The 20125-nt window shown below is 38.2% G+C and overlaps 1 protein-coding gene across 1 annotated transcript in view; it reads right to left on the bottom strand.

Annotated features, from left to right (window-relative positions):
• Positions 1 to 19473, bottom strand: part of rock2a (rho-associated, coiled-coil containing protein kinase 2a) — a 43568-nt gene extending 24095 nt beyond the window's left edge. Inside the window, exons 1-2 of the mRNA XM_065296479.2 lie at positions 18608 to 19473; positions 194 to 275 (exon numbers count right to left, since the gene is read on the bottom strand). Coding sequence (XP_065152551.1) covers positions 194 to 275; positions 18608 to 18706 — 181 coding nt within the window. The 5' untranslated portion in view covers positions 18707 to 19473. The remainder of the gene's footprint in view (positions 1 to 193; positions 276 to 18607) is intronic.
• Between the last annotated feature and the right edge of the window lie 652 nt (positions 19474 to 20125).

Below are 20125 nucleotides of genomic sequence, written 5' to 3'. Positions count from 1 at the left end.
TCAAATGCTGACAAGATGTTGTGTTGTAACGGATCCAAGGTAAAGGAATATCAACTATTCAAGTAAAAAAAGGAAGCAGGAAGCAGCCTAACTTTAAAACATGATGACATCATTTCCCTCTTATATGGAGAACACCACAGACCCAAATCAGATAGAAAATCAGTGGGCACTTAAAATTTTAACAGATACTTACATCTGTTTAAGAAGGTCTCTATGTTCTTATTTTTACGTAAGGCCGGAAAGTCCAGGTCCAAGATCAAAGCATTCATGGAGTCCTGAAAACACAAAGACAAACACTTTGGGTCAAACATTGGACACAATCCTTAGAAAATAAATTCATTTAAGTACGTGTTTATCCATTTAAAAACACACTGAAAAATGTCAAAGAGATAAGTCTCTATTTAAGGCTTGAGTAGAATGTAAAAAAGGAAGTTAAATGACCAGGCAGAAATTCCAAATCCTTGGGATGACAGATCATCAAATAAGCTTTACAAAAAGTATGCAGAAGAACATCTGTCTGCCGATAAGGCTGGATCTGATAGGTCATTTATTATATTTTTATTAAGGTCTGTTACGCCTAGTAGTACACCCTTTTTTGGGTATCTGGATGACAGGCTGTCCAGAGGGTGTGCTCCGTATAATGAACGGAAATGCATTTAAAACAATTAAGAAGGCATGGACGAGACCACCAAGCCTGGGGATTTCTTTCTGCACATAGAGAGTGACATAAGGACTGGTTTGAAAAGTAAAGTGGTTTGAAGCAATACCATGTTATGACTGACATGCATGACAAGGTCTTGCTGGAAAAACCTTCTAGAAATTAGAGGTCGACTGATATTGGATTTTACTGATACAGATAACCAAGTTAGTCTCTACCTGCCGATAACAGATTAATCAACTGATACACTCTTAGAAAGGATGTGTTAATTTTTTACACATCATTGTGCGTAAGCTTTAAACACATTATATGTAATTTTAACACATAATGTGTCATTTTGTGTTGATTTTGTTAAAATATAACACATGTTGTGTTAAAAGTAACACAAAATGTGTTGTTTTAATAATAACACAGAGATGGGTGGATTCTGGGACAACGCATTTAGTGTGTTGTCCCAGAATCAACATTAATGTGTTGTTTTTTACACATTCGTTCTAAGAGTGTAGTTTTTAAAATGGATACTGGATAAAACTCAAATTGAAACAGTGCTGAAATGTATTACAACAGTACTAAACCATGAAAATGTGCTAAATTAAATAAATGTATAAATCAATTATATTAAGTAAATACTTCTGTGAAGTACGCCCACTGTTAAAATTCAATTGATGTAAATGTATATTATATGTGTAGTCTTGTGCTTTATTGTTCTGTTTTAACACTTTAACAAAAGATGTATTGCAGTGATCATAAAAAAGAACTGCGATCAGATTTTGATTTATTGGATATGTTTACGTAGACGACAGCTGCATACAGTTTGCTTTCTCTCGTTATTAATAAAAATATGGATGAAGTAACCACCTGGAAATAAACTAATGCACATCGATTGTAATAATCATGACATTTGGGTTGGATTTATCTGCGTGTATTTTTGTGTAACTGTTTGAGGTACTACTTATATTATTGTCCTGTCAGCCTTGATGACAAACAGGTTCCTGTTGTTGTTTCTCTGCTAATGCAGCATCTAGTCAGAAACTTAATTACTTCATAATGATATAAAGCAATGGATGCACTCAGAAAAACTATCAGCATGGATTTTTTGCTGATAGCCGATTGTTCCACCAATTAACTAACAGGTGCCGATTAATGCATTACTGCTGAAAATGCATTCCAAATGTCCAACAGCCACACCCACTTCTTTTCTCTATTTCTCAATTGTATTAACATTTATGCACATTTTATCCAAAGCCAGTTTCAGTGCATTTAAGGTTTCCACATATGCTCCCTGGGATTCAAACCCATGACCTTGGCATTGCTAGGTAAATGGGCTGCATTTATATAGCGCTTTTAGCAGACCCATGGCCATCCAAAGCGTTTTACAAGTTGTCTCACATTTACTTATTCAATCACTCATTCATACACTGACTGCGGTGTCAGCCATGCAAGGCGCCATCCAGCTTGTAGGAAGCAGCTGGGGTTAGGTGTCTTGCCCATGCCCATTTAGCTGACGCTTTTATCCAAAGCGACTTACATTTGTTAAATGTAACATGTCAGAGCTAGGGGTTAAGTGTCTTGCTCAGGGACACAATGGCGTGTCACAGTGGATTCGAACCCGGGTCTCTCACACCAAAGGCGAGTGTCTTATCCACTGCGCCATCACCATCAAATTATGCACTAAATTATGCACTTGTTACTAACCTCACTTTATCATGTATATTTTTCACCTACATACCTTGGGTCACTTGCAACAGCATAAAACGTTTACTTAAATGAATACATACCTCTCTTTTCTCAATGCGTGCACTTAATCATTGTACAGCGCGTCCATTTAGCCTAGCACCATTCATTCATTAGGATCCAAACAGGGATGTGCTCGTTTATCGGTCTGGCTAGTGACTAAACTGACCTCTGGAACACATATATTGTTGAAAAATGTTTTGCTTTCCTAAGCACGAGGGGTGATGGCGAGCATGGATCACTGCTGTGCGAAAAGAGATTTGGCACTTGGAAGCCAGGCAAGAATTAAGTGTAATAGTTGATACGCTTTAGCTATAATTTACTTTTTATTTATTTAGCTTGTTATGAGAAATAACCTGCTCTAAAAGGACTTGATTTTGTTGTAATTGATTCTATGCAGAAGTTAAGTTTGAACCACAAAAGCTGTTTATGTTGTTGCCGCTGAAACGGCCTATAATGATATTAAAATGTTCTAGCTACATCAAATCACACACAAACACACACAGGAAATGACACATGCCACCACAAGCTGTAGTTTCATCATCCAGTATAGCGTTGACATCATTTCCTCTTTCTGTTAAACAAATACAGACAGACATAAAAGGAAACATCCACATTAACTATCCACATACATCTAATGTGAGGTGCGCTAAAAACCTTACTTCTATGTCCAGCAATATTGAACTCATTCTAAAATGTAACCCACATAGCACATCCATACAAATATGCAATAAATTCCTCTAAAATCATCTAAAATGAATAAACCCCACTTGACAGGCACAAACCACGAAGTTATGAATAAAACCGTCTGCCATTGTTTAGAATTAAGAAAAACATGCAGTCCTGTGTCAAAATCAAGCCACTGGTTGAGCTTAATGTTGCTATGAAAGACTGTTCAAACAAACAGAGCAATGTTTTCCAAACACTAGAGCCGCAACCTACAATTGGCGTTCTCTCTGCACCATAAACAGGAAACAGAATTTTAACACTTTAAAATTAAATCTTACAAAACTGATCCTAGTAAAGTGCTGGGTGAACTTGACTTGACAAATTCTTGTCCTCTGCACAATAAACCTATCAATATAAACACATTCAGGTCTGGCTCCATTCAGTTTTAACATCTCAACAGTTCAAGGCTTGCTGAAATAAATAAACTACAACTATATAAATCTAAAAAATACCTGTGTCAGATTGTAATAACATCATTGCTTATTATTTTATTATGTTATTGGTCAAATAAGAGTTCAGAAAGTCGCACGAATGAAAAAAAAGATTGTTATGAAATATGGAAATGCATAACGTAAAGGCAACTGAAAGCAGTGAACAGGGAGTGGGAGTTAATATAGCTTCTCTATGCTTCAACATTACATCACATAGACACACAGACTGAGTCACGCTCTCCCACACATATACACACAAAAACAACCTCCACCAACACGAACACTGGCAAATGATTATCCAGCTTCACCAGACGCACTTTCACTGTTAGAAACATCTACATTTATTAGTTTGTCTGTGATTCACATTGATTTTAAGAATATTAAATCAATCAATATTTTGCATTTTGAGATTATAGGGATCCATCAACTAATCGTACATCTGAGATCAGGCAACTCCATACATCAAGTATATATTTTGTAAATATCATAGTCAATTTACAGTAAATAAGGACAAAAAAAGATATACTGTCAAAAACTGTGGTTTTATGTAAACTTAAATTACCCTACTTACCTCAGGATCAACTACTTGGCAAATTATATATTTATTTTTTATATTTTTATCTTTATTTAGACAGTGTAGTGGAGCACAGACAGGAAAGTGTTGGGTGGAGATCGACAAGGTAGCGGGATCGACAAAGGACCTCAAAGACCGTAATCCAACTCAGGTTCCCATCAGCACACTGGTGCTATATGTCAGCACACTTACCACGGGGCTATCTGCGATTTATTCTTTTTTTATTACACGGTTCTCTAAAATGCTAGATTCTGATTGGCCAGTAGAGATATTGCAATAACCCGGATGCTGCAAATCATTTTGACAGGAACAGGTTAACATTACATAAAATTTAGGGATGCGCCGATCAGGATTTTTGCAGCCAATACAGATTCAGATTTTTTTAAGCTGATATGCAAGCTCTTTGATGACTGTAACGGTTAACATTTTTTCTAGATAAAGTAATACCACAGATGTTGCTTATATATTACTTGCAGTAATTAGATATATTAGTGTTTTAATAGAGAATCAATTAAATATGCACAACAAATATTTCTTCTGCAAAGAGATATCTCTTTAAAATGGTTTATGTCCGTTAAAAGAAATAAAAATAAAACACATAACATCACAATCTTTACTGTATGAATTAAATATCAACGCTAGGGATGCTCCGATCGATCGGCCGCCGATCGGTATCGGTCGCCGATCGGTATCGGTCGATAATGGCATTAAATGACTCGATCGGTGCTCGCTAAATCTGCCGATCTCATAAACCGATCTTTCTGTTTACTTTTGTCATCAAAAGGATCCTGAATGCGGTTGCAATTAAATACATTTTTTACGTAGCGCGAGCTTTTTACAACCTGTTGCTCATGTGCAGCGTGCAGATTTGTATGTCTCTCTTTGCCTTTACAGAGATATGCGTATGAGGACGCGCTCCGGTAAACAGCGCGAGGCGTCTTCACATCCCCATCAAACAGCGTATACAACACATATCTATCACGGACAATTGCATCCTCATGCCAAAAGTTTCTTATTTGCATGCGTCTTAAAGTTTTGAGCGTTTAAACTTTTATTTTCCTCACAGCTGCTTGTCTGCGTTCAGCCGCCGCCCACACACAGCAGCTTGTCATCAGTGCACGTGAACAGAGCGATCTCTCTCTCTCATGTCTTAAAGCTGCAGTAACCTTATTCATCTCTCAATAAAATCACTCTCTGCTCTTGACTAAAGATTTTTTTTATACTTCATATGAATGCGTGTATATTTAATTAATACAGTAAAGTCTGTGAAGTGTTTTATTTTCAGTAATTTTAGGAGACATAAGCCTTTTTAAAGCCATATTACATTTATCTTTGCAGAATAAATATTTGTTGTGCTTATTTATTTGAGTCTCTATTAAAACAATAATATACCCAATTACTGCAAGTAATATAACAAAGGCAACATCCGTGTTATTATTTTATTTAGAAAGATTGTAACAGTTAGTCATCAAAGAGCTTGCATATCAGCTTTAAAAAAATCGGTATCGGAATCCGTATCGGCTGATCACGAAGATTACAAATCGGTGATCGGTATCGGCTGCAAAAATTCTGATCGGAGCATCCCTAATCAACGCACTCGTATGAAGTACAACAGTTCTTCAGTGAAGAGCAGAGAGTGATTTTATTAAGAAATTAATTAGGTGACTGTAGCCAAGACGTGAGAGAGATCGCGCTGTTCACGTGCACTGATGACAGGCTGTTGTGTGTGTGTGTGTGCGTTGGGTGTACGTGGACAAGATAAGCTGTGAGGAAAATGAAAGATTAAATTCTCAAAACTTTAAAACGCATGCAAATAATACACTTTTGGCATGAGGATGCAATTGTCTGCGATAGATATGTGTTGTATACGCTGTTTGATGGGGATGTGAAGACTGTTTGCGCTGTTGACCGGAGCGCTTCCTATTAGAAAATATACATATCTCTGTAAAGGCAGAGAGAAATCCAAATCTGCATGTCACACATGAGCAACAGGTTATAAAAATGCTCGCGCTACGTAAAAAAAATAGTCTCCAATTGCAGCCGCATTCAGGATCCCTATGATGACAAAAGTAAACCGAAAGATTCACGAGATTTGCAAATTTAGCGAGTACCAATTGAGTGCCTTTATCGGCCGATACCGATCAGCAGCCACTTGATCGGAGCATCCCTATTAAAATTAAATATATGTCTTTTAATAACATATCCGGCATTATATATACAGTACAAATTAATAAACCAAACAGTGTGTTGGTGACATTTGGACGTCTTGTGTTATCTTAAAACCGAAAGTAAACGTGTTTCACGGAAGGTCTGTATTCTGTATAACTAAGTAAATAAAATATTTCAGATCAATACTTAATGCTCCTTATCTTACTTGAGGTAAATAGCTGTGTATTAAGCAGGATAACGTACAGAATTATAGGGGATATGTCCGCAATAACGAATGCAAAATCGCCCAACTTGTCAGTGAACTATGGCTTTGTGTAGTAAATGCCGCTTCATCTGAAAGCAGGTGATTGCGATTAACTACTAATCAAGGAACCAGCTTTACCGACAAGATGCATCTCTCTTTTTGTGCAAAAAGAGATGTTTATGGTCATGGTCTAGGACAGAGGCGTTTAGCAAAGGTCTGGACCGTGTCATCCTGCGCACAAGCAAATGTCTCTGTGCACCTTCCAAACCATACCCAAGCATGGACCCACATGCAGTACAAATGATTTCTCATACAAATGATTACTTAACATACCATCAGGGCAGCAATAATATGCATCATTTACAGGCCATTCACAAATTAAGGATAAAAAAAAAAGAGTCGAAATGTCTCTAGGCAACATTTTTTTTCTTTTAACAGATAATAAAATCGTCATAAATTCTTACCTTCAGTTAACCTGTCAAAATGAATTTTTGTAGTAACACCTCAATTGAGGTTCCAAACGAGCAGTACCGATACTAATATGTGAGGTATAAACACTGCAGATCACCATTATTCTTCATTATGCAAACAAGAGAGCAAGGCAATGTGCTCAAATCATTATTATTAACATTGCAATGTGTGCACCTGTAATGAGTCACATCGCTGAATATGCAAAGCATTTAAAAACAAATGTTTTGGATACCTATCTCAGTGTTACACTATACAAGAACGGTTTGGAGTGGCAGAAAGAAATCACAGATTTAACATTTTACCTTGGGAATTGCATGGTGGTAAAAATTAATACGGTTCCAAAGAACATTTCAATAACATGATCAGGGCGCTAGACAAGTGTAAAACCATCGCACAACTATATTTCTCAAGTTGCCAATCCAGAACTAAACATAAATTCAAGGCAAAAGTCAAATCCTCTCCAACAGAGCTTTACAAGTCATCCAGTGAAGCCATCCTTTAGTTATCTTATCGCAATATCAGTTTCCACTGATATCATGCGGCCCTATTATGCATGCAAAAAAAAGTGTGGAAGAGTTCACATGAGTTTTCCTGGCATCTTAACAAGGTTAACATTGATAACTTAGATGAAAGCATACCTAAAATATTCACTAGAAAACAGAACATGATAAATGTAAGATTAAGACTACATGGAAGTAGATCAACTATAAGTACAGTATCCTAACGCGTTGAAGGCATATAGAAAAAGTGTCACAGAGGGCAGAACACTGGGAAAAGGTTTCCTGGTTGTTTTGACTGAGGGGGCGAAAGGAGCAGCTGCTGTTCCCGGGTAAAAATGGATAAGGCCACTATCACACCACCTTATATGGCAGTGTTTCTCCTATCTGACCAGAGAGAGAAAGAGAAAGAAAGAGAGAGAGACAGAGAGTGAGAGAGAAAGAGAGAGAGGAAGAATGAAAAGAAGGAGGGACATGATAACCTCTGGAAAGAATTAAATTCTGGAAGACTGCGAATTTTAATATTTTCATTTAAGGCAAACACACACACGCTTCACGGAGATCTGAAAACAAAACAAAAAAGCCCATTCTTGACATTCAGCCCGTTTAGAATCTATAAATAGCGTAAAGGATGTTTATTAATAGATTTTTTTGTATGTTTACATCTGTTAAACCAGTATTAGGGCAACTAGTACAGATTTACACTGCACCAGAAATTCCTTCAACTTCTCTACATCACGTGGAGAAGTAACACAAAGGTTGGCTGAAGTGACACTACTTCAAGTCAACCAAAAGATGAGAAAGCTTCAACTTTTCATCAACCTTTAAAAAGGTTATCATCAAACATCCTATTCGCTGTATTCCCACTTTATTTTAAACACAACTGACTCTCTCAAAATGGATCTTACGTAGTCTTATCCTTCAAACACTCCGTCACAGTATTCCCTTGTGTGTAAACATCCTTAGGACAAGAACCATGTGTAGTTCTTCTTATCCATGACTTTGTGGAGTATAATTTATAAATGAACCCAGGAACCATTTCTATTTGTGGCATAGTCTCCCTTAGAAGTAAAACACAATCATGCTGAGTAATGGAAATAAAGTGATCCACTCGTCTATCATTATGTAGTGGCTATTTAGTGGATTAAAAAGTACTGATGATAAATTGAAAGTGTTCCTGCTTCCCAGTAAAGCTAATGGATGCAGACAGACACAAATCAGCCACATGAGGCCCTGAGAGGACCAGTTTGTCCACCTGTAAAGAGCACAGTTATTTTAATGCACTGGCTCTGTCTAAAAACTAGTGAGCTGCCTGTGTCCCCAAGACTCCCAGCTTTCAGTTAAAAGATCCACACATTTCAGACAATTTGTTAATAACGTGCACATGCTTCATGCATTTGGATATACTTTAATGCAAAGTGACTTACTTTGTATTTTAGCTATAAACTTTTTCAGTATGTGTTGCCTTGAATTGAACTAACAAACACAAGCAATGCTCTACCAGTTGAGCTATATGGACAAGTAAATTAATGTCAAGTAGGGATGTTCACAATTAATTGATCTTTGATTAATTAAAATCAATAAACCTTAATGATGGTCGAAAAAGCAAGATCATGCACGTGCGACGCCTGCGCAAAACACATACGCAGGAGAAAAAAAATGAAGCAAGCGCATAGAAGTTAAACTAGCCATGATCACAACGATGCTTGATGACAAACACACACCTGAGATTTTTTTAACTTCATGTGAGACGAGGCTAACTGCGAACGCAACAAAATGGATTCCACAGCTGATAGGGTGCAATATAGAAAATGCTAATACGGTTAGCCTACTGAAAGCAAAGCCCCTCTGTAGGGAAGCCTGCAAGCTTAGCATTAAAGTGTTGCTAACGCTGCTGCTATACTAGGGATGCACCGATACCAATACTGGTATTGGGTATCGGCCTCGATACCACATTTTCTAAAGTACTCGTTAAAAGTCCCCCGATACCAGGGATCGATACCACGGTCTGAGAAATGTCTATGTTTGAGCGACGTGTAAGGGGTTAATGCCTCTTGTGTTGTCCAAAGAGGCAGAGTTTACGACAAACTGGAAAACTAGTCCCTTGTTTTTTTGTTAAATTATTTGAATAAAGCTGTTACCTGTAAATTTAAATCATGTTTTTTATTAAGTACTCGGTATCGGCAAGTACTGAAATGCAAGTACTCGTACTCGTATTCCAAAAAAGTGGTATCGGTGCATCCATATGCTATACACAAGGAAGGAGACCAAAGGTTGTTTTTTAAGGAAAAGATTCAAATATAAACTTAAATTTTTGCAAGAAACTGTAAAATATAAACTGTAACTGACTGTCGAATACTCTTGAATGCCGGCAACATATATCACGGATTATTATTGACTGGCTGAGGAGCTGCACGCTAGCAAAGTTGACTGTTGAGGGTTTTCTAATGGTAGAATAGCAAAGTTGCTTTAATGACGCGAATGGATTAATGGCATCAGTTTTAAGAAGGCTGCGGTCATGACAGTGTTGCCATTGGTTTTTTTTTGTCCACCAATCAAGTGACTTGTCATAAATGAGTAAAAATGAACAAATAAATAAACAAACAAGTAAACGACTGCCCCACCCCTGATCCTATGGTGTACCGGCGATCTCACAGGCTGACAATAGGACGATCTCAAAAGGGGGCATATCGCCCAACACTATCATGAATCATTTCAGATTCTGAAGTAACACTGCAAACTCAACAGTCCTGAATCACATACCAGCACTGACAAATCACTGAGGTGTTACATGCTCCATTACTCATTCAGACGGTTTCATTAGTTGAATTTCCTAATGCCAGCTGTCCCATTAAAATGTGCTTCATCATTGAACATCTGCTCATAAATAACATTAAGAAAGATCATTTTCAGCAATAATTCCAACTTTATATAAAATGTTAAAGAAAAATTTTAGTTAAATCTAAATATATTTTTTTATTTACTTATGTTAAACTTAAGATTAAGGTTTTATAACACACTCCCTTACTAATTAGGGCACATGTATTGTCCTGCATGCCAATCAGATAATACATAATGATAAACAAACAACCAGGGGTTGGGACTCTCAGCAGTACAATACCATAAAATAACACGGTACACCTGGTTGACAAGTGTGAAACAAAGTCCATAGAGAAAACTAAGAAGCTTGGATTGGAATACAGTGCACATCCTATTGCAATTTCCTTCAACCAAGAGCTCAATAGCTGGTTAGTTACCATGATGCTAGACACCACTACTCATTTTGGAGTGAAAAAGCATCTCTCTCTGTGTAGCGTAGGTTTGCTCGATGACGCACAAGGGTAAGCTAATGTTGCCAATCAAACAATGACACTAGTAGTGACGATTCTTTCTGATCAATCAGTGATCTGCATTGTTAAATGTCACTCTAAAAAGTATTAGGTATGGGAGAGCAGGGGCAAAAGTACTATTTTTTTTTAAAAGGTCATTTTAAAAGATAATGTTTAAAGCTGGGTACACACCACAAGATAATCGGGCTGAATTTGGGCCGATCCCCCTTATGACAATCCTAGGTAATGTCCCGATCATCTTCGTGGTTGCACCGATTTCTTAACAGATTTTCCAGTTGTGCATGATGTGTTAAAGGGACACAAGGCAGCATTTTTATGTTAATAAATCATCTTCGTAAGTCGGTATATGGTTAAATGACTCATTACATGACGAATGAAGACTCTCTCGCCCGCCCCTACCGTCTGTAGGAAGAATACCCCACTTGCAAGTTCGCTGTATCCGACCCGGTGTCCTTCAGTCTTGTATAGTCTTAGATATAGAACGCATTTACTCCCAGACACTAGGGGGAGCTAGTAGAGAAATAATACTCAGACTTGCCTTGTGTGCCTTTAAGAACGTCTAAATCTGCTCGGAAGCACGTCGGGACAGCTACGATCACAAATCATAACTATTAAACAAATTGAATATTTACAGACAAACGGCCACACACGCTGTAGATTGACACATGAAACGAAACGATACCCAATCAGAAAGCGAGCTGATGAAAGATGAAACCATATCAACTACATGATGGCGCAGCATGCACAGTCCAAAGTGAGATAGATCAGAGAGTCCATTATATTAATGCCATTTCTTTATGCCCATGTTCGCCACGTTTGGCCACCAGAAATATTCCGAGATCTCTGCAAGATTGTTTCTGTGATCTCAGCTGAGAGTCCCGTTGTTTGTAAAGTTAATCTGGTGCATGGTGTGCTGTGATGACCACATAGTGGCACTCCACACATTATAGGAACAAACGTGTTAAATCTTAGATTTTTTTTCATCATGTTTGCGGTCTCTCACATTTTGAAAATCTGATAAGATTTAAAAAATCTTTTGGTAAGGCCCTTGCTTAAGACAACTTCAGTATAACAACTTTACTACTTTGAACATCAGTAGCGCATTGTTACTTTTGACCCTGTCAGCTGGGATGAAAGTAACACAACAGAACAAGATAGATTTTTGTGTTACACTTATTTTTAGTAAATATACATGACTATGACCTTCTTAATATGCAACTTCAAACATAATTTGTCATTTATCTTTGCAACAAAAAATTATTAAATGACATTTTAATTTTAAATTTCAAAATGTTTACACTTTGAGTATGAAAATTAAATCGAATAAGCAAGAGTATAAATTTTCAATATAATGCAATACTATTAGCAACGGGACAAAAGTAACAAGTGTCGTCTGACAAGAACTCATCACATTTAAACCCGATTTACTTTTATTTTGAAAAAGTTTAAGAAGTTAAAACTTCAGGATGTGTTACAGCACTAAATAACCTGTAGATGAATTAGTACTGTGACACATGAAATGAGAAACACAACGTGTTATTAGAAAAAATATTGCATTAGGAATTTACTTTCAAGCCCTAAATGTTTGAAACGATAACAAAATAACGCAATATTTTTCAGCTCTGTCAAAGGTTGCGTGCTAAAGATGCTTTGAAGAGTTTGAAATGCAAATGTAGTCAGGGCTCCAAGAAAATGGCTTTGTTACTTTTGTCCCGCGTTTCGTTGCCCCGGTTCTCCCCTACTAGGCACTGTACACAGTGGAAACCCCCCAAAAGTGAGGAGTACCGAGCCGTACTATGCAATGGAAAGGACCAAAAGACATGATACAATATAAAAAACATCTTGCTCTGAAGAAACCATCTGTCCAACAGTTTGCTATACAGAAACACATTTGCAAAGCACTTAGAGGTTAAATATTAAATTGGTACTTCTGCAACCACTGTTGGGCAGTTTGCAATGTGGTTAAGGCATTCTGGCATAACGTATTACGAGTCTGGTGTTAAGAAACCACAGTGACCAAACTTTTCATTTCAGTCACCATTTCTATTCTAGAAAGGTTTTTTCTTATTTATGCAATAAAAAGCTACTTATTCAATGTACAAATCAAAAATCACATAAAGTCTAATTTACAGCAAGTGAATGCAAGACAATATTTTACCATATTTAAATATTACCACAACTTAAATTTATTGCATGCTATTCATTTCAATTTGTAAAATAAAAGTTTGCTCAATCCATTTGCAACAACATAATTCCTACTGCTTAAGTTGGATTGAGGATTTCCAGATCCCGGTATGTTTTACATGGGACTTGATGGTGAGAATAAATGTTTAAATTAAGTGTTATATGCAGGGTTCCCACACTTTAGTTAACTTCAAATTTAAGGACCTTTCAAGGACTTTCCAGGTCCAGTACCCTCAAATTCAAGGACTAAATGTGGGGACACATTTCATGTTAGAGCAAGGTTACATAATTTTACCTTTTAAGATACATTGTTACAGTTCCCTTTCGAGGTTACTGTGGTGACACTTTGGGGACGCCTTCAGGGATAAGTGCATCAGAGTGTGTATATCAAATTCAACCAATGGTGAGGCTTAAGTTAAGACAGGGTGACGCGGGAGCCAGGAAGTATATCGCTATCTGAAATATTGCCAAAGATGGCGTTACAGGGACGCAGGAAGTATGGCAAGGAAAATGCAGCGTCTCGTGGCCTCTCAGGGAACAACAGGTACAAACGTTACCGAGACGTTTTCGTTAACCCTTTCGTCCCGTATGAATGTACCATAACAGGAGCATTTGTAGTGTGTTACTTCAAACACCTAAAGAACAACAATGCTTTTGAGACTTCTAGTGTCATGTCTAAAACTGAAGAAATCGAAATATAAAACCCTGCTCAATAAACACACATCACTTTCTGCCTCCAGCCTAAAATGCCTTCAAAAACACAAACAGACAAAACATTACAGAAACACAACAGGTCTCATGAAAGAGCTCCTATGATTTTTTTGTCCAATCAAGCAGGGTCAAAATAGTAGCGGCTGCTAATGGTGTTGAGACATAAACAACACAATACCCAGCTTTACCAGCACAAGACAAAGGAAGTTTATAAGTATGTCATGTGGACTGTAGAGTAAAACATCCAATGATATTCAATATCCACCACACAGTGAGAAAAACCGGACAGGAATAGCATCGATGCTGTCCTCACAAAATCACGTGTCCTCTCCGGTTCCAGATGAGATTAAACCTGTTGTAGACTGATAAGATCCAACAATGACACCAAACAATAACAGTATCAAAGTACAGCCGGTCTTCAAATTATCCCAGATGTTCCTGGATAAACCTTACAAGTGAAACGGCTTTAACAGATGTGCGTGTTTGTGTCACAGGGAAGACCAACCATGTTCAATGTGGCCCTATTTCTGTGTCTAGTGCAAAACCATGCCAGTGATAAAGCTACAGTAAGGAAAAGATGATCTGATTTCAGCTAGACATTAGCAGACAGATACATTTACAGTAGACGGGCTTAGAAACTATACCATTGCAGGTGCCTGGTTGGCTTTTAAAGGTGATTAATTTGCTAGTTTTGCATTACTTCTAATGCGTGTATATGGAACGAAGGTGGGATTTGAAAACAGTTGACATCATCTCTACCGCAAGCACACAAACTACAGAAGCAACATAAGCAGACGCTATCCACACGCACCTCAAGGGAAGAAGGGAACACAGATAAGACCCATCAACATTCCAGCAAACAGCGTGACTGCCGGTTATCTTAGCCAGACCCGTTCAGGGTTGCAAACTAAGCACCTAAAAACACTCCACAACTTCTGGGGATCATTTTAATTTGACCAAATTTGAGTAGCAGGGGATGTAGAGATACTAACAATTTGGCATTTTCCTGGGTTTGTGTGCTGTAAAATTATCCGTATAAGCAGGGCATTGCCTGTCTGACAGTCTCAAAAAAATGACACAGAGGTTACTCATTAACCTTTCTCTCCTGAAGCAGACCTTTGCCCTTTTCTCAGCCCACGCTACCACCTGGCCATCTTAAAGGCAGAGTTAACCAAAAAAATGATGTTATTCCCCCATCAGCTTTTCATAATGCACAAGTAAAGAATAGCCAAATTTATAAGCTGCTGTAGCTGAAGACAAAAAAGCATCATACGAGTATACAACTATATATATATGCTATGTACAAAGTAAAGCAACATCTCCATTTTGGTTACACAGAAATAAGCCGTGAGGGTGAACCCATGATGACAATACGAAAATACGATAAAACGTGACCCTGTAGGGCTGTGAAAGTATTTAGGTGCGTGCAGTGGTGAGACGCAAAGAATTACTGGAGAAACAAATTGGTTTTGCTGTGTTTGTTGTCATGCAGCGTTCGACCAATCAGCATATGACATCAAAGTGTCGCAACAGTGAGACAAGACCAGCTTCCAGATCGAGTAGTGCTTAAATAAATCTTTATTAAAAGATGGTCTTAAAAGATTTAAAGAAACTGAAGTTCTGACTGAAACAGTCGACATTCAGGAGGAGATGGAGGAAAATTTTAAGCGCCTGTGATGTCAGTTCATCCATTGCCGGTAGGAAATACCATTTTAATCCGGAATGGGAGATAACTTTTCATTGTGTCCCTTAAATTAATTTTATGTGTTCCTAAGGTAGCAGATTTTCTCCTTGGAGGAAAGTAGTGAAAGAAGCTTTAACTGTACAATGATCGAGGCACAATATATTTCGGCATGCTGCTTAAGTAAAGAAGATTTGAAAAAACATGCAAGTGTTTGAAGTTTACACTTGGCATTAACATGCATTTTCATTGATCGGATTGATTAGACAACGTTAATTCCAGGTGTAAACGGTGTTCAAAACTTTTTGAACGCATCCAATTTCGACTAGCTTCAACCATATTCAGAGGTAGTCAAAACCCCTTTCGCTCGGCCCGCACTCGACCGCCTTCTCTCCGCCCATTTATCTAATCTGAGGTACTAAACACAAGTTTTACGTCTTTTCTGACTTCTGGCGCAAACACACTGTGTACAACGCTATTTTTAGCCATTCATTGATAAAACTAAAGCGTCTGATCTCCGTAGTTTCATTTTGAAAGCGTGTGAAGGTTGCCCGATCCTATTTTATCAATTGCGCCGAAAATTCTGAGATAGCTTTAACATATACAAGTAGAAAACACTGTGCAGCATGTTTACTTGCTAAATAAGCAGCGGACTCCGACATAATATTAGTTTGCGTCCATATAAACTCATCATTACTCCCGCTCGTGTTTGAATGACAGCAGAGAGACTCGCCCACCATCTCGACAGACCGCCCTTTCACAGTATTCAGGACAGAAGCGGTCGAATGTGGACAAAAGAGACGGATTTAAATACCAGGTGTAAACGTGATGTATTTCTCTCGTCCACTTGTGATCCGATCGATGAAAACACATCTTAATACCAAGTGTAAACAGCCCCTTAGAGAGAAAAACACTTTGAACAGTTGACTAATTTTTTAAACACACCTATTTTAATAGCTGCCCTCTAAATTTAGCAGAAACATTACATCATCTTCAGGTGATCCACTAGCCTCAGGAATGTCAGTAAGGAATGCTATCACAGGGAAATGTTAGGCCTCTGTTAACTGAACTAAATCTACAAACAACTAAGTGTTGGTTGCTGCATTTTCAGTCCATGGGTCTGGTTTGCACCACAATCTCATTTTAAAATCTGAATCAGGCTGAAAACTTATGGGAAACATTTTTGCAAGCCTATGGAGCAAGATCTCTGTACTCACGTACCCGGCTTACATTGCACAGTAAACGTAGGAAGAATGCCTTTGGAAAATTACCTGGAAAATTCCAAAAATTCCTTAATTCATTTGGCATCACATTGGCGCACACACACACTGGCTGAAGAGTGAATAACCTCAGGGTGAAATGCTTGGTTTAAAGACCCGAAAACAATCGCATTATGCTGGATGCATTACGCATAACTCACAGTAATCAGATTGAGCTGGAGTTAATGACAAGTTAAATGAGTTCATAAGCAGGTTAGATAAAAGCAAGCGGGTGAAAGACAGACAAGGAGGCAGAAACAGATAGAGTTTGGACAGGAAAGGTGGTGGCAATTCTTCCACTTATTGTAAGTCCAGACCAAGCATGGTTATGTCATAATGCTGTATTTTTTAGAAGTGTCTAGATCACCCTATTATAGCGAAACACACACAGAGCTATCTCCTGCCTTGAGCTACACCAGAAAACGACTTGAGCTATAAATGGCAGAAAGAGAGAGAGAGAGAGAGAGAGACCAAAAGAGATGTGTGCGGCCTGCTCACTCTCCCACCCACTGCTTCCCACTTCTCTCTGCTCATCTTCTTCTCAGGAAACACACATTCTTAAACTGTGGAAAAACTCTCAGTTTGTTACCAACACACTAAGGATGGACAGAACACAACACACGATTTATCTCAGAGTGGTTCATCTATCAGTCAGTCCATTGACAGTCGGATGGATATTACTTAGATTTAGTACATATTAACTTTCAAACAGATCCTTCTACCAGAAGACTTTACGTATTAAGGGTAGTTATTATTTCACACACTGTGCATCTGCTATAAAGCATGCACATAAAAAAAATGCTATTTTGCTTGTAAAGTCCGATGGTTTGACTAGATTACATAAATATCTGCATGTCAGTCAATCAATCACTAAAACTGACTTTCAATAATTACTGTTTTTCATAATAACTACCTACTAACTTTTAAAAACATTTTGAACATTTAGAAAACAACAAAATAAGAACATTTTGTATTTAGTGACTTTTAGATTTAACTATTTCGTCTCTTTGTAAAAGTTAAGGTCAAAAACAAGCACACCCACACCTCTGCATCAACTTACCAGCTAACCAAATGGCAGATTTGTTATGATGATGAGATATGTGCATGTTTCAACCATGGTATCTGCAGTAAAATAATGCAAATCAATCTGCAAAAACTCAATTTTGCCAAGACTTTTACTATAGTAAACCATACTCCAAAAAAAGTGTACTGCAGTATGCTTTAGCTGTAGTATGTTACAGTAATTACTGCACATTGTTAATGTACGCTAAAGTATTATGTGCTGTTAGTGAATTGTTAAACTGTAGAAAACAATTTAGTATACTGCAATTTTTACTATGGTAAAATTCAAAAACACTATTATATCTAGAAAAATAGCTACAGTTTATTATAGTAAATATTAAAGTATCCTATAGTATTTTTATGGAGAGATGGTCAAATGACTTCACCTGCACGAGCATGCCAGTTAATAGCAGTCTCCCTTTCCAGAACCAAACAACCCAGTAACAGCAGGAAGGGGGAATTACGAAATTGTCATGTTGCAGGCCAAGAATATTACTATATTTGGTGTGAGGCTACAGATGAAGTCAGAACTTGACGCAGCACAGTTATTCAAATATGGCAAGTCTACAGAAAACAGTTTAATAGATGATTAAGGCTTCTGCTTATCCAAGACTTGTTGACAGGGAGTCTAAGAGCAGGGTGCGATGCTTATGTCTAAACATCGAGCTTATGAAATAAGACATCCACATGCACACGAATCATGACACATTGTATTTCCCATTAGGTTAACGATGCAGTGCAACATTGGTAACATAAACTAACACGTCCATTGCTTCAAAGCAACACTGCAGTTACCGTTTCTTCTTCCCAGGCAACGGAGCTTTGAGGTGCATTAAACATTCATGAAACTTACCAGCAAACTTTCCAAGTTGATCGCAGACCGCGGGTCTTTGATCATGGCTTCCAGCTTTCTCAGCCGGTTTTCCATCCTTCTCTCCGCTCCCAGCGACATTTTTCTCTTCTCCTGGCGCCAGGCTGAGCGATGAGGAGCGATCTGCCCAACTTTTCTGGTTCACATGAAATATACAAGACCTTCGTTCAAGTTGTCGAGCGGTGGCCGTGGGCCTAGACAGCCTCGGACTCGCCGCCCTCCAAAAAAGATCCCCGGACTTGTCCAGAATAAAGCGGAAAAAATAATCCAATGGGAGCAGCGGAGGTTTTCCCAAACCTCCCTCGAGCAGTTTATAAAGTGGATTTGTAAAAAACCAAGCGCGTTCAAACTTTCCAACCCATCGTGACAGAGTTGTACCCTACAGTCAATGGCGCGATAAAGTTTTAATTTTTAGACGCTTCAGCAGCAGGGCGTTTTCTGGGCGCCCCTCTCCTCCCGCCTCTCACCCCTCTCTTCTCTCCTCCCCTCCTCCTGTCTCCCCTATTCTCCCCCTCTCCTCTCCTGGCTGATCCTGACTTCAAATCTTCCCAGTTCATAAACAACCCAGCAGTTTTCAAAAGTGATAATCTGTTGAGTTTAGCAGATCACAAACTCCAAACGCATTCCTGCAACACGCCAGCGCGTTTTATTTGATCCTGTACAAGGATTTCCGTATAAATTGGATTATTTTAAGTTCCTCGCAAGCGTTTTCCAAAGCATGTGTGTCCACATCTCGTCAGTAGAGTCGATAGATCCGTCTGCCGGTATTGCGGATCCGTTCTTCAATATTCCAGCTCGAGTTTGTGACTCTGACATCAACACGACGACAGCAGCGCTCTTTACCCATAAGCCTCTCTTCTCTCTGTCTCGCCCACGAGCGGCAGACACCGGAGAATAGGTGTGTTCGACTTTCATGATGCGCTGCGCAGATTTAGCGATATATGGCATCACAATACCGCGAGAGCGCTTCGATAGATGTGTTTTTGTGTTGAACTCGCGGTACTTTGAAGTCATGCACCAATCGTTCTGCGCAGCACCGCATAGAATCGAACTCACCTAATGTAAATAATCTCCTGTGGATTGTGTTCTGACCACCCACGACATAATAAAATGTTTATCACATTATTTTGCGATAAAGAGCGTAAACACTGAAGCAACGAAATAATTTAATTTAAGAATTTAATGTTTAATTTTTATAAAAAATATATATAAACGTGAATGGGGATTTATTTATTACATTATGAAATGGACGATTTTTTTTGTTTTAAAAAAGTGTGTCTCTTTGCCAGCCTCAAATCATACTGAATTCAGTCAGATTTTGGAGAAAAAGTGCACGAGGAGAATTGATTATGGGCAATAACTTCCTAATAAAAAGTGTAACAGTGACCTCTTGTGGCGGTAACTAATGCTGCCGATGAACACATTTTATCCACTAGAGGACGTGTTTTCCTTATAAGTTTTTTTTTTCAAATAGCTATAATCGACATATTTAGGTATAGT

The sequence above is a fragment of the Paramisgurnus dabryanus genome, chromosome 20 (genome assembly GCF_030506205.2).
Source record: "Paramisgurnus dabryanus chromosome 20, PD_genome_1.1, whole genome shotgun sequence".
Classification (NCBI taxonomy): Eukaryota; Metazoa; Chordata; class Actinopteri; order Cypriniformes; family Cobitidae; genus Paramisgurnus; species Paramisgurnus dabryanus.
This window is presented reverse-complemented; position numbering and strand designations above follow the sequence as displayed.